Source organism: Anomaloglossus baeobatrachus, chromosome 4 (assembly GCF_048569485.1).
Source record: "Anomaloglossus baeobatrachus isolate aAnoBae1 chromosome 4, aAnoBae1.hap1, whole genome shotgun sequence".
NCBI lineage: Eukaryota > Metazoa > Chordata > Amphibia > Anura > Aromobatidae > Anomaloglossus > Anomaloglossus baeobatrachus.
Window position 1 is genome coordinate 253,223,515 of NC_134356.1, and position 14,132 is coordinate 253,237,646.

At 50.7% G+C, this 14,132-nt stretch overlaps 1 protein-coding gene across 5 annotated transcripts in view; it reads right to left on the reverse strand.

Moving 5' to 3' along the window:
- The window catches only part of CEP290 (centrosomal protein 290), a 451,099-nt gene that overhangs the window by 370,906 nt on the left and 66,061 nt on the right, over positions 1–14,132 (reverse strand). For all 5 annotated transcript variants that reach the window (XM_075344782.1, XM_075344781.1, XM_075344784.1 and 2 more), the window contains 2 exons: positions 13,774–13,923; positions 12,675–12,857 (listed from right to left, as the gene is read on the reverse strand). In XM_075344782.1, the coding sequence (XP_075200897.1) occupies positions 12,675–12,857; positions 13,774–13,923 (333 nt within the window). The remainder of the gene's footprint in view (positions 1–12,674; positions 12,858–13,773; positions 13,924–14,132) is intronic.

Here is a 14,132-nt window from a genome sequence, read left to right on the forward strand (position 1 = left end):
CAAGGGGAGAGCCACGAATTGGAAATGTTCCTCTCCGATTACAAAACGTAGCCAACGCTGGTGTGAAACTGCGATTGGCACATGCAGATAGACATCTCTGATGTCGATGGATGCTAAGAAAACTCCTTGGGTCATTGACTGATCGCAGAGATTCCATGCAAAAGTGCCGCACCTGAACATGCTTGTTGAGAAGCTTGAGATCCAGGTCGGAAGGCACCGTCCTCTTCGGGAACTAGGAAGAGATTTGAGTAGAAATCTCAGAACCGTTCCCAGTCGGGAACTGGTACAATTACTCCATTGGCCTGCAAGAATGCCACGGCCTGTGAGAAGGCGGCGGTCTTGGAGCAGGGGGGAGTTGACAGAAAAAATCTGTTTGGCGGGCTGGATAGAATTCTATTCTGTAGCCGTGGGAGATGGTAACCCACACCCACTGATCGAAGACGTGTTGAAACCACACGTCGCCCAAGAGGGAGAGCCTGCCACCGACCAAGGACGTTACTGGCGCGGCCAGATAATCAAGAGGAGGCTGCCTTGGTGGCAGCAGCTCCTGCCGACTTAGGACGCGGCTTCATACGCCAGTTGGTTTACGGACCTTGGCTGAGTTAGTGGACGAGGCCGAGGGCTTAGAGGACGACCAGTTAGAGGAACGAAGGGAACGAAACCTCGACTGGTTCCTGCCCTGGACAGGTTTCCTGGGTTGTGGCATGGAAGTACTCTTCCTGCCAAAAACTTCCTGAATAATTTCAGCCAGTTGTTCACCAAATAGACTGGTCCCGGCAAAAGGGAGCCCAGCAAGGAACTTCTTAAGAAGCATCTGCCTTCCACTCTCGAAGCCACAGGAACCTGCGGATAGCGAGTGAAGTAGCCGAGGCCACCGCAGTGCGGTGACAGTCTCCAGCCCGGCAGACATGGCATAGGATGAAAAGACTGAAGCCTGGAAGTTAAGGCAACCATTTCGGGCATAAAGTCCCTGGTGAGGGAATGCATCTCCTCCCGAGAAGCAGAGATGGCTTTGAGAGCCCGCACTGCTGCAAAAGATGGGGAGAACGAGGCCCCTGCCGCCTCATATATAGATTTGGCCAGAAGGACAACCTGGCGGACAGTGGGATCCTTAGAGAGGTGCCGTCAGCCACTGATACAACTGTCCGGGCTGAAGTCTAGACACCGGAGGGTCCACCCTTGGTGAATAAGCCCACTCCTTGACCACCACTGGTGGAAGGGGGAAACAGTCATCAGAACCACGCTTTGGAAGCGTCTGTCAGGACAGGCTCTGGGCTTGGTCACAGTGACCTGAAAGCTGGAGTGGATAAGGAACACACTCCTTGTTCTCTTAGGCAAGGTATACTGATGCTTTTCTGCCAGAGAGGGGTGCTCCCCTGATACAGGCGGATTTAGGTCCAGTACAATTATAATGGACGCAATCAAATCATTAGCATCTGCGTCACTTCCGGACAGATCAATGGGGTACATGGAGAAGCGTCCGAGCCCCCAGTAAAGGCATCCTCCTTGTCCTGCGAGTCAGCTCGTGAACCAGAGCCGCGGGGCGAGGAGGGAAAGGGGACCCTGCGTCTCCATTTTAGGAGGACGGGGTCTGAGACCAGATGAAGAATCCTCTGTGAGCTTTGCTGAGCGAGCCGTAGCAGCAGAAGCGCCCTGAGGAGGGGGCTGATGCATGCTCAGCAGTGTCCGGGACAGCTGTCCCCTGGAGAGAGGGATTCTACCCAAGCCGGGGGTAATGAGCCCACTTGGAGCAGCCGGAGGGACCACTGGGGATGAGCCTCCAGGCTGAGGCACCACTATGTTAGAGCAGGCATCACAATGTGGTTATGTGCTCGGTACAGGCAGTACGAGCCTGAGCAGTGCATAATAAGAACAGCCTTGCAGCACTGCTCTGATATGAGACATGCTGCAGAAGTGGGGGCTCTGTCCAGGATGACCCTCAGCAGAGTATATAAACAGAGTATATAAGCAGCTGCACAACCGGAGGTTGTGACTTGCCAGACCGTTTACATAGACATCTCTGTGCCCTCCAGATGCCCCAGCCCAGGCCCCCATTTGTCACAATGTGTTATGCAGACATTGAGAACGCTGAGAAAATGGCGTCCGCAGCCTGCGTCTCCACGAGGAGAGGGGGCGGGGCCCACTGTGAGAGCAGGATGGAGAGCAAATGAGGCATACGGGGGAGGGAATCTTTCCTCAGTGAGGAGTGTCCCTTCCCTGTGCTGACCAGCCGCTGGGTGGAGCCACACTGTCCCTCTGCATGACTGACATGCAGGGGAAGAGAATCGAAACTAGGCCTCAGGCGAAGCCGGGGCCTAGATTTAAACATGCGGCCAGCGTGCAGGCACCATCGGCGCGGTTCTCCAGAGAAAACTGGAGAACCGGCCGGAAATGTTAACACAGTTATAAAACACACTCTCCCCAATAAATAAAGTACAAGGGACCCCTGGAAAGACCACCGTCTGTGGTAATAACGTCTCAGTACTTAGCTTGTGAGACGCAGGTGCCAGGTCCCTGGGGGGTGATCGCTCCGTCCGTCAGGATCCTGAACAGGGCTGCGGATGGAGACCGGTCTCCTGCAAAGCAGTGAGAACCGTGATGGCTCCCACTTCAAGCCAGAGCCCGAGGGATGGTGAAGGAGCGCGGCATGAAAAAGGGCTCCAGCCCTGAAATCAACCTTAACAGCACCGCCGACACAGTGGGGTGAGAAGGGACATGCCGGGAGTCCAGATTGGACCCGATTTTCTTCCAAATCTTTGAAAAATCAAAAATCAAAAATCAGAGGATGCATGTGTGTGTGTGACCTCCTGAACACAAAGCATTGAACTGGTAGGATTTGTCATCCGGGGAGTGTATATGCTCGGAGGGAGGAGCTACACTTTTAGTGTACTACTTTGTGTGTCCTCCGGAGGCAGTAGCTATACACCCATGGTCTGGGTCTCCCATAAGGAACGATGAAGAAATTAAAATTTTGTAGTTGTGATACCTTTTAATGGCTAACTAAAATAAAATAAAATGGTGTTATAAAGCAAGCTTTCGAGACATCTCAGGTCCCTTCATCAGGCATGGTATGACAAAAAAAGAAAATTTTGTTTACTTAACGTAAATTCTTTTTCTTATAGTTCCGTCTTGGGAGACCCAGACCATGGGTGTTTAGCTTCTGCCTCCGGAGGACACACAAAGTACTACACCTAAAAGTGTAGCTCCTCCCTCTGAGCTTATACACCCCCTGGTGAGCCAGTCCCAGCCAGTTTAGTGCAAAAGCTGAAGGAGAATAGCCACCCACAAGTAGAACAGAGCAAGAGCCGGAACAACCGGAGACTCTGTCCACGACAACAGCCGGTGAAAACACGCGGAACAAGGAAATTGCCAACAGGCAACAGGGAGGGTGCTGGGTCTCCCAATACGGAACTATAAGAAAAAGAATTTACGGTAAGTAAACAAAATTCTCTTTTTCTTTATCGTTCCTTTGGGAGACCCAGACCTTGGGACGTTCCAAAGCAGTCCCTGGGTGGGAAATAAACAGAAAAACTAAGAAGTAGGCAAAACCTAACTTCACAAATGGGCGACCGCCGCCTGAAGGATGCGTCTGCCCAAGCTCGCATCTGCCGAAGCATGAGCATGCACTTGGTAGTGCTTCGAGAAGGTATGCAGGCTAGCCCAAGTGGCAGCCTGACAGACTTGTTGAGCCGTAGCCTGGTGCCTAAAAGCCCAAGAGGCACCGACAGCTCTGGTCGAGTGTGCTTTGATCCCCGGCGGGGGAGGCGCCTGCGTTCTCTGGTAGGCGTCCGAAATGGTCGACCTAATCCAACGGGCTAAGGTCGGCTTAGAAGCAGGGAGGCCCTTGCGTCGACCTGTGGTTAGCACAAAAAGAGAGGTGCACCGCCTAAGCGCAGCGGTGCGAGACACATAGATCCGGAGAGCACGCACCAGATCTAGAGTATGTAGAGCTTTTTCAAAGCGATGAACAGGGGCCAGACAGAAGGAAGGTAAGGTAATGTCCTGGTTAAGGTGGAAGGGAGAGACCACCTTAGGAAGAAAGTCCGGAGTCGGACGGAGAACCACCTTGTCTTGATGAAAGACTAAAAAAGGTGACTCCGAGGAGAGCGCAGCCAAATCAGAGACTCTCCTGAGAGAAGTTATGGCAACCAGAAAGGCCACTTTCTGTGAAAGACGATACAAAGAAACCTCCCTAAGAGGCTCAAAGGGGGGTTTCTGCAAGACTGTGAGAACCAAGTTAAGGTCCCAGGGGTCCAAGGGCCGCCGGTAAGGCGGAATGATGTGAGACGCGCCCTGCATGAAGGTGCGGACCTGAGCCAGCCGAGCAAGACGCCGCTGGAACAGAACTGACAGAGCCGAAACTTGTCCCTTGAGAGAGTTGAGGGACAGTCCTAGCTGCAGACCGGACTGTAGAAAAGACAGAAGAGTCGGCAAGGAGAGTGGCCAAGGAGGATGGCCGGTAGAGCGACACCAGGACAGGAAAATTTTCCAAGTCCTGTGATAGATCTTGGCGGAGGAAGACTTGCGCGCCCGAGTCATAGTGGAGATGACTTCAGGGGGGATACCAGAAGCCGTCAAAATCCAGGACTCAAAAGCCACGCTGTCAATTTGAAAGCCGCAGAATTCGGGCGGAAAAACGGACCTTGCGAGAGTAGATCTGGACGGTCCGGGAGATGCCACGGCATATCTACGGACAGTTGGAGCAGATCCGGATACCAAGCTCGCCTGGGCCAGTCCGGTGCAATGAGGATGACTCGACGACCCTCCTTTCTGATCTTGCGCAGGACTCTGGGCAAGAGAGCTAGAGGAGGAAACACGGAGGACAGACGAAACTGGGACCAATCCTGAACCAGAGCGTCCGCGGCGAAGGCCTGAGGATCGTGGGAGCGAGCCACGTAAACAGGAACTTTGTTGTTGTGACGGGATGCCATTAGGTCCACGTCCGGAGTGCCCCATTTGCGGCAGATCGACTGAAATACTGCCGGGTGCAGGGACCACTCGCCACCGTCCACGCTTTGACGGCTGAGATAATCTGCCTCCCAGTTGTCCACGCCTGGGATGTGGACTGCGGATATGGTGGACTTGGAGTCCTCCGCCCATTGAAGGATGCGTTGTACCTCCAACATTGCCAGGCGGCTGCGTGTCCCGCCTTGGTGATTGATGTAGGCAACCGCTGTCGCGTTGTCTGACTGGACTCGAATGTGCCTGCCCGCCAACAGGTGGGGAAATGCTAGGAGAGCTAGAAGCACGGCTCTGGTTTCCAGCACATTGATTGAAAGGGCTGACTCGGACGGAGTCCAAGTGCCCTGTGCTCTGTGGTGGAGACATACCGCTCCCCAGCCGGATAGACTGGCATCCGTGGTGAGAATCACCCAGGACGGGGCCAGGAAGGAGCGCCCTTGGGACAGGGAGAGTGGCCGAAGCCACCACTGAAGAGAGCTCCTGGTCCGTGGCGACAGAGTCACTAACTTGTGTAAGGAGGAAGGCCGCTTGTCCCAACAGCGGAGAATGTCCAGCTGCAGGGGGCGCAGATGGAACTGGGCAAAGGGAACAGCCTCCATGGACGCCAACATTTGACCCAGCACCTGCATCAGACGCCTGAGGGTATAACGGCGGGGCCTCAGGAGAGAGCGCACCGCCAACTGGAGTGACAGCTGTTTGTTTAAAGGCAACTTCACAAGTGCCGGCAAAGTCTCGAACTGCATCCCTAGGTACGTGAGACTCTGGGTCGGAGTCAGAGTGGATTTGGGAAGATTGACAAGCCACCCGAATTGGTCTAGAGTGGCGAGAGTGAGCGAGACACTCCGCTGACAGTCTGCGCTGGATGAAGCCTTGACTAGAAGGTCGTCCAGGTAAGGAATCACTGCCAACCCCTGGAGGTGCAGAACCGCAATCACTGCTGCCATGACCTTGGTGAATACCCGAGGGGCCGTGTCTAACCCGAAGGGGAGAGCCACGAATTGGAAATGATCGTCTCCTATTGCAAAACGTAGCCAACGCTGGTGAGAAACTGCAATTGGCACATGTAGATAGGCATCTCTGATGTCGATGGACGCAAGGAAATCCACTTGGGTCATTGAGGCAATGACTGATCGCAGAGACTCCATGCGAAAGTGCAGCACCCGAACATGCTTGTTGAGAAGCTTGAGATCCAGGATGGGCCGGAAGGTACCATCCTTTTTGGGAACTAGGAAGAGGTTTGAGTAAAAACCTCTGAACCGTTCCCGGACGGGAACTGGTACAATTACTCCGTTGGCCTGCAAGGCTGCCACGGCCTGTGAGAAGGCGGCGGCCTTGGAGCAGGGGGGAGTTGAGAGAAAAAATCTGTTTGGCGGGCTGGAAGAGAATTCTATCCTGTAGCCGTGAGAGATGATATCTCTCACCCACTGATCGGAGACGTGTTGAAACCAAGCGTCGCCAAAGTGGGAGAGCCTGCCACCGACTAAGGACGTTGCTGGAGCGGGCAGAGAGTCACGAGGAGGCTGCCTTAGTGGCAGAACCTCCTGCGGTCTTCTGTGGACGCGCTTTTGGGCGCCAGTTGGATTTCTGGTCCTTAGCTGAGTTAGCGGACGAGGCGGAGGGCTTAGAGGGCGACCACTTGGAGGAAAGACAGGAACGAAACCTCGACTGAGTCCTACCCTGGGCAGGTTTCCTGGTCTTGGTTTGTGGCATGGAAGTACTCTTCCCGCCAGTAGCTTCTTTAATAATTTCATCCAGCTGTTCACCGAACAGCCGGGAACCAGCAAAAGGGAGTCCAGCAAGGTACTTCTTTGAAGAAGCATCTGCCTTCCACTCTCGAAGCCACAAGATCCTGCGGATAACGAGGGAATTAGCCGAAGCCACCGCAGTGTGGTGAGAAGCCTCTAGCATGGAAGACATGGCATAAGATGAAAAAGCTGAAGCTTGAGAAGTTAAGGCAACCATCTCGGGCATAGATTCCCTGGTGAGGGAATGCATCTCCTCTAGAGAAGCAGAGATGGCTTTGAGAGCCCACACTGCTGCAAAAGTTGGGGAAAACGCGGCCCCCGCCGCTTCATACACGGATTTGGCCAGAAGGTCAATCTGACGGTCAGTGGAATCCTTAAGGGAAGTGCCATCAGCCACCGACACAACGGTCCGGGCTGAGAGCCTAGACACCAGAGGGTCTACCTTTGGGGAGTGAGCCCACTCATTGACCACCTCAGGTGGGAAGGGAAAACGGTCATCAGAACCACGCTTTGGGAAGCGTTTGTCAGGACAGGCCCTGGGTTTGGTCACAGCGGTCTGAAAACTGGAGTGGTTAAAGAACACACTCTTTACTCTCTTAGGCGAGGTAAACTGGTGCTTTTCTGCCAGAGAGGGTTGCTCCTCTGATACTGGCGGATTGAGATCCAGTACAGAATTAATGGAAGCAATCAAGTCACTAAGATCTGAGTTACCCTCGGAAAGATCAATGGGGCACATGGAGTTAGCCTCCGAGCCCCATGTAAAGGCATCCTCCTCATCTTGCGAGTCAGCTCTTGAATCAGAGCCGCGGGATGAGGAGGGAGAGGAAACCCTGCGGCTCCTCTTAGGAGGCCGGGGTCTGTGCCCTGATGATGAATCCTCTGTGAGCTCCGGTGGACGGAGGTCAGATGATAGGGATCCTAAAGGACCCTTAGCAAGAGCAATAGAGGCACCCTGTGAAGGGGGCTGATGCATATTCATCAAAGTCCTGGACAGAAGTCCCATGGACTCAGCAAAAGACTGGGAGATAGACCTAGAGAAGGACTCTACCCAGGCCGGGGGTTCAGCCACAGGTGCAGAAGCAGCCTGAGAGACCACTGGGGGTGGCACCTCCAAGTTAGAGCAGACATCACAATGTGGATAGGTGCTCGGTTCAGGCAGCAGGAGCTTACATGCAGCGCATACAGTATAAAGCTTTGGAGCCTTGCTCCTCGTGTGAGACATACTGCTGGAGTGGGTACAGCTTCTACAAAGAGAATGAACCCCAGGGAGTATATGCAGAGGTCCACAACCAGAGACCGGCTGTGGCTTACCAGACCGCTGGAAGCGGTGTTGTGTGCCCTCCAGATCCCGAAGCACGGACCTCCAATAAACAGCACCTCAGCAGGGATGCAGAGTGCCGGATGGCCCAGCGCAGAGTGAACCCTGTCCAAGAAAATGGCCGCCGGAGCGAAGAGAGGGGGCGGGACGGGGGCGTCCCTGTAGGAAAGCGGGATCTGGAGGGCCATAGAGACCTGCAGGGGAGGAGTCACGCACAAGCAGTGGGGAGTGTCCCTCCCCTGTGCAGGACGGCCGCCGAGAGGAGCCGTGCCTGTCCCTCTGCATGAGTGACATGCGAGGGAATGGCCGCCGGTAACAGAAACTAGGCCTCCGGCGAAGCCGGGGCTTAAATTTGAGCAGCAAGGCCGACGCGCAGGCACCATCGGCGCGGTTCTCGGGCGAAAGCCAGAGAACCCGCCGGAAATGCCAAAATAAATACAGCAAACACACTCTCCCCATACAATAAAGGACAGGGACCCCGAACATATGAACGTCTCAGGTACTTAGCTGCTGAGACGCAGGGCCAGGTCCCTGGGGATGAGTGCTCCGGTCCAGCAGAGTCCTAAAGGGCTGTGGACGGAGACCGGTGTCCAGCCAGGCATGGAGACCGCGCTGGCTCCCACTTCAAGCCAGAGCCCAGGAGGGATGGTGAAGGAGCACGGCATGTAAGGCTCCAGCCTTTGAAATCAACCTTACAACACCACCGACACAGTGGAGTGAGAAGGGAGATGCCGGGAGTCCAGACGTGGACCCGCACTTCTTCAATCTCTTTCCAAAAAGCAAAAAATCATATGAGAATGCATGTGTGGATGTATGCCGTCTGAACACAAAGCGATAAACTGGCTGGGACTGGCTCACCAGTGGGTGTATAAGCTCAGAGGGAGGAGCTACACTTTTAGGTGTAGTACTTTGTGTGTCCTCCGGAGGCAGAAGCTAAACACCCAAGGTCTGGGTCTCCCAAAGGAACGATAAAGAAATATCTGAAGAAACACAAATATATACACAAAACAGGGCAGAGCGATGCATAGTAAAAGGACAATTAAATAAACAAACACTGAGCTTGGAAAGTGAATCCTTAATTAGCTTTGATTAGTGGTGTGAGAGTTCTATTGTCCCAATATCCATGTAGGATCAGAGATCTGATGCCCTAGTAGTCTCTGGAGCAGACTCCTCAGATTTTGTAATGAGCCATAAATCTTTCTGCAAGGTTGAGTCCTGTGTCCACAGAGTTAAACATTGTGATGAATTTGTATTCCCAGACCCTGCGATAGCTCTGTGATCTGAAGTTGCCTTTTAATATGACTACTTTCATGTGGTTTATGTTGAGTCCTGGAGCACAGAAATTTTTGGCCACAGGTAAATGGATTTTTTTGTCTGTAATTGTGTGGCGGTGAGATCTCATCCTTGCTCTCAGTCTCTGTCCTGTTTCTCCAACATAGAAGCCCCCAATAGGACATATAGTGCCCAGGATTAAGTACACCACGTTGGAAGAGGAGCATGTGAATGTCTGAGGAATCTTATAGTCCTTCTGTGTGTTAGGGATCTGTATCGGGTCTTGGGTCTCTACATGAGCGCAGGTTTTGCAGCTCTTTACATTGCAAGGATAAGTTCCCCTTGGTGTGTCTGAGGGCATAGAACTTCGGATCATGATGCTCCTTAAATTAGGAGGTTGCCTGTAGCACAGCAATGGAGGATCTTTGAATATTGTTTTTAACCGGTCATCCTTGTGTAGAATGTGGTGAAGTTTCTTGGCCGTACTTCTCAGTACCTCAATATGTGGGTTATAGGTCACCACCAGAGGTACTCTACTATTTTCCTCTTTTTGTTTGTATTGAAGCAGTTAACTTCTAGGAGTCCTTGTGGCTCTAATGATCTGATCATCAATGGAGGTGGGGTGGTAGCCATTAAAAGGTTTCACAAATACAAAATTTTAATTTTGTTTCTCTCACTGAGAGCAATCAATCATTAGTAGGAATGAGGCATGAAGTGTGCAAATCGCACACTTGTGGTCACATAACGATCACTCCCGCTGTCAAAACTGGAGAATCCTGACCGCATGCAGCACATGCACTGTACAAATTCAAAAATTTGCCATGAAAGTGACCGCAGACTTTCGCCACAGAACTGGACAATCCCTTTAACTGTTAGAAAGACATGGGCACAGTTATAGTGTAATAAGCTGTGACGTGCTACATTGAAGGGGTTTTTACATCTTAACATGCTTTCACCACATCAGCTTATCCAATGTAAACCTCAGCTGTATTCACATTTCCAATGCTGCAGTAGTGATGATGTCACAACCACAGCACTTGTGACCACTACAGCCAATCACTGGGCTTAGCAGTTCCTGCTGTCCACATCAGCATCAAAACTAAGGGGCCCTTTGCAAACTACGAAATCGCAAGCCAATGCTGCGATGCCGAGCGCGATAGTCCCCGCCCCCGTCGCAGCTGCGATCTCTTGTAATAGCTGCCGTAGCGAACATTATCGCTACGGCAGCTTCACATGCACTCACCTGTCCTGCGACGTCACTCTAGCCGGCGACCCGCCTCCTTATTAAGGGGGCGGGTCGTGCGGCGTCATAGCGACGTCACACGGCAGGCGGCCAATAGAAGTGGAGGGGCGGAGTTGAGCGGGACGTAAACATCCCGCCCACCTCCTTCCTTCCGCATAGCTGGCGTGAGCCGCAGGTAGGAGATGTTCCTCGCTCCTGTGGCTTCACACACAGCGATGTGTGCTGCCGCAGGAAAGAGGAACAACATCGTAACATCGGTCCTTCCGAAATTATGGAAATGACCGACGCTACACCGATGATACGATTTTGCGCTCGTTAATCGTATCAAAAAGGCTTTACACACTACGATATTGCCTGCGACGCCGGATGTGCGTCACTTTCAATTTGACCCCACCGACATCGCACCTGCAATGTCGTAGTGTGCAAAGTGCCCCTAAGCCTACTGATTGACTGCAGCAGTCACGTGTGCTAATCTATATTGTCATAGCAGCAGACCAGCGGACACCGAAGAAGAGAAAGGGGAACTGAGCCAAATGTATTTTTGACATGGGGCAAGCCATTGGGGGTGAACATTTTTTAATGAAAACCCTCTTTAATAGTGTAAATTGCTGCTCTGTGTTCTACCATTTTTGTTTTTGAATTTTTCAGAGACATTCAGAGCTGATATCATTGACATGCAGCCAATATACAATCTATGCATTGATTACGTCTGATCACCTAAATTAAACCTGATTTGCAGATTATAAAATGTAAAACTTATGTATGTAAATGTTTCTGAATGATCGCAAATCTGGAGACGAGTTTTCATGTGCTTAATGATGGAATATGCTCTGAGAGCAACTCAGAGAAGAAGAGATGAGCAAAACAAATTTGTCGTTATGAATTTCCCACATTCAGCAAAATAATAATAATTTTTTTTTTTTTCTTAAGAGAGATCGGAAGTGTTTAAAATAATAGAATACATTATACTCGTTGTCACGTGCTCACCAGAGTCCGCTCCTGCGACTTCTGCTTCAGTCACCAGGCGCAGCCGTATTCCCGCTGTGGACTGTGCTGGTGATGGGGGAGGAGTAGGTGCCAATGGCTCTGCTGAGCACAGGCTCCGCTCATCCATTAGGCTGAGTTTTCCTGGCTGAGTGTAGGTGGCGTGTATCTTCCAGCTGAGGTTGCCACAATTCAGCTACAGCCAATGGGAAGACACCACACCCTTTGTATCCCCTCTTCAGTCTGCTGGCCATTGCCAGATATAGATTGTACTCCTGGTAGACTCTGGTTCCCCCTGCTCTGATTACTGATTCCTGCTTTGACCCCGGCTGCTCTCTGACTACTCTCCTGCCTGCCGTATTTGTACCTCACTGCCCGATCCGGATTTGTCCTCTGATTTGTTACCTGATTACGTCCTTGTCTGCCTGATTCTGTCCCTGTTTTACATTTCCCGGTTTGACGCTGCCTGACTTCTACTCTCATCGGACTGCTGCCTTCCACAGGTAGTGATCACCTTGGGCCCTGTGTAATTCCAAATCCCTGTATAGGGGCTAAAGGGTTTCAGGTTCTCGGGGTCATGATCCGTGAGCGGCTTTCCTCTAGACTGTCCATTACAGCCAGTCTGAGCCTGTGGATCCAGGCAGGCATTACACTTGTCCTTACATTGCCTCCGATGCCCTGTCCCCTGCACTGGTTCTTCCGATGTGGAGGTCATTGATCGGCCTGATGCAGTGATGTTTGGACTATTTAGGTAATTTGCATTAATTGAGGGGGGATGTATTTTATTGGCATCAATGACATTCGTCACCACCAACGCGTCACCACCAACGTTATGTAACCATGTAAGGCCAATCACTGATTTCAGCACTGGAAGGGAGCATCGGGACAACAGAAAACCAGTACAGAGAACAAAGCGGCAAAGACACCATAAGGACACATGATAGCATGTGTCTAGAAAACGCCATTATTTGCTGATCAGTGGGAGTCAGTTACCCTCTAATCATGAAAATGAAATGCTGAAAAAGAATGAAACCTTTCACTTATTTGTTTACTACTATCCATTAATACTAATATTTTTCCATCTGTAAAGTATTACAGTCTGCAATGTACTGCATTGAGAGGGATAGTGTCAGAGGTGTGAATAGCGCACCTGCAGTCGGTAGTGATCTTTCTCCTTCCTTAGCTGGTCCATCACGCTGTCACTCTGCTGCACCATAAGCTTCATTTTGCTGTACTCATCAGTCATTTTCTCCATCTCCTGAACAGATTCTTCCAGATTCTTAGTCATTTCCAGGTTCTGGGCTTCCAATCTCTCATTAGCTTCACTCAAACTCTGCTTAGAAAAACATATTTGTGTCATGTCGCTCTGTGTAGCAATTGGACTGGACAGAAATTAAGGTGAAAAGTTAGGTGGTATATGTCAGATTGGTGTGGGCCGCATCTATCACTAGTGTCACCAGCTGTGATGCTCAGGTAGGGAGAGGCATGACTAGTCCAAGCATTGCTGTACGCTCGCGGACCAATTTATACGACGTCTGAAAGTCTAGGGGACAGCTAACTACAGCAGTGGCCCTTTATAGGTAATCTGTTAGCAGATTTGTGCCACCTAATTTGAGAGTAGCATGATGTAGTGGTAGAGACTCTGATTCCAGTGATGTGTCACTTACTGAGCTGCTTGCTGTAGTCTTAATAAAATCACTATTAGCAGCACATTATCACTAAAGGAATAGTAAACTGGCTGGGATTTAGTCTTTCATATTCATGAGCGCTGTATAACACTGCCTCCACCAGTGATTGGCAGCTTTCTGCCTATGCAAAGTGTAAATGGAAAACTGCCAATCAGTGAGTGGTGTGTGCAGGGCTATAAAGAGCTCAACATTCAAAAAATTGATAGATCTGCAGCAGATAAAACATTGATTTTCTAAAAATGACATGAAGCAGCCCAGTAAGTGAGATCACTGGAATAAGGCTCTCTGTCCCTATATTTTTTTGCTCTCAGATTACATAGCAAAAACCTGGTGACAGAGTCCCTTAAAGTTACAGTCAATCAGGACTGCTTGTGACTTTTTGCTGCATGTAGGAAGTAATTTCAAGTTACATTGGACCTGAAAGGACCATTGTATCCTGAGGTCACTGTAACTTGAGAGCATTTTATACTTTCCGCTTGTCTTTACGGAGCTAATAATAATCGTATGGTTGGGGTATGATCACTGGGTAAAGAAACCTTCAAATGACAAGGGTTGTTTTACCTGAATTTCATCAAGATATTGCACAAGCTCCATGTTCTTCTTGGATATCACAGTCTTGTAGTCCTGCCCCTCTCCACGTGACATAAGCGTTTCTCTTTGGGAGTCAATCTGCCTCTGGAAGTCAATTACGTCTTGTCGCAACTGTTCGTTCTGTGCACCCCAAAGAGACATGAGATTAGTATACACAGACGTGAACAATTTCTAATCTACGTTATTAACACCACCGGTGATACTTGGTCTAATAGTAGCTACACACCTCACCTTTTTCTTAAGTGTTTTTTTCTCCAAAATTAAGAAATGGTGAAGGGAAAAGCAACATATATTAGCAAAAAAAAATAAAAAATGATACAACATGATAA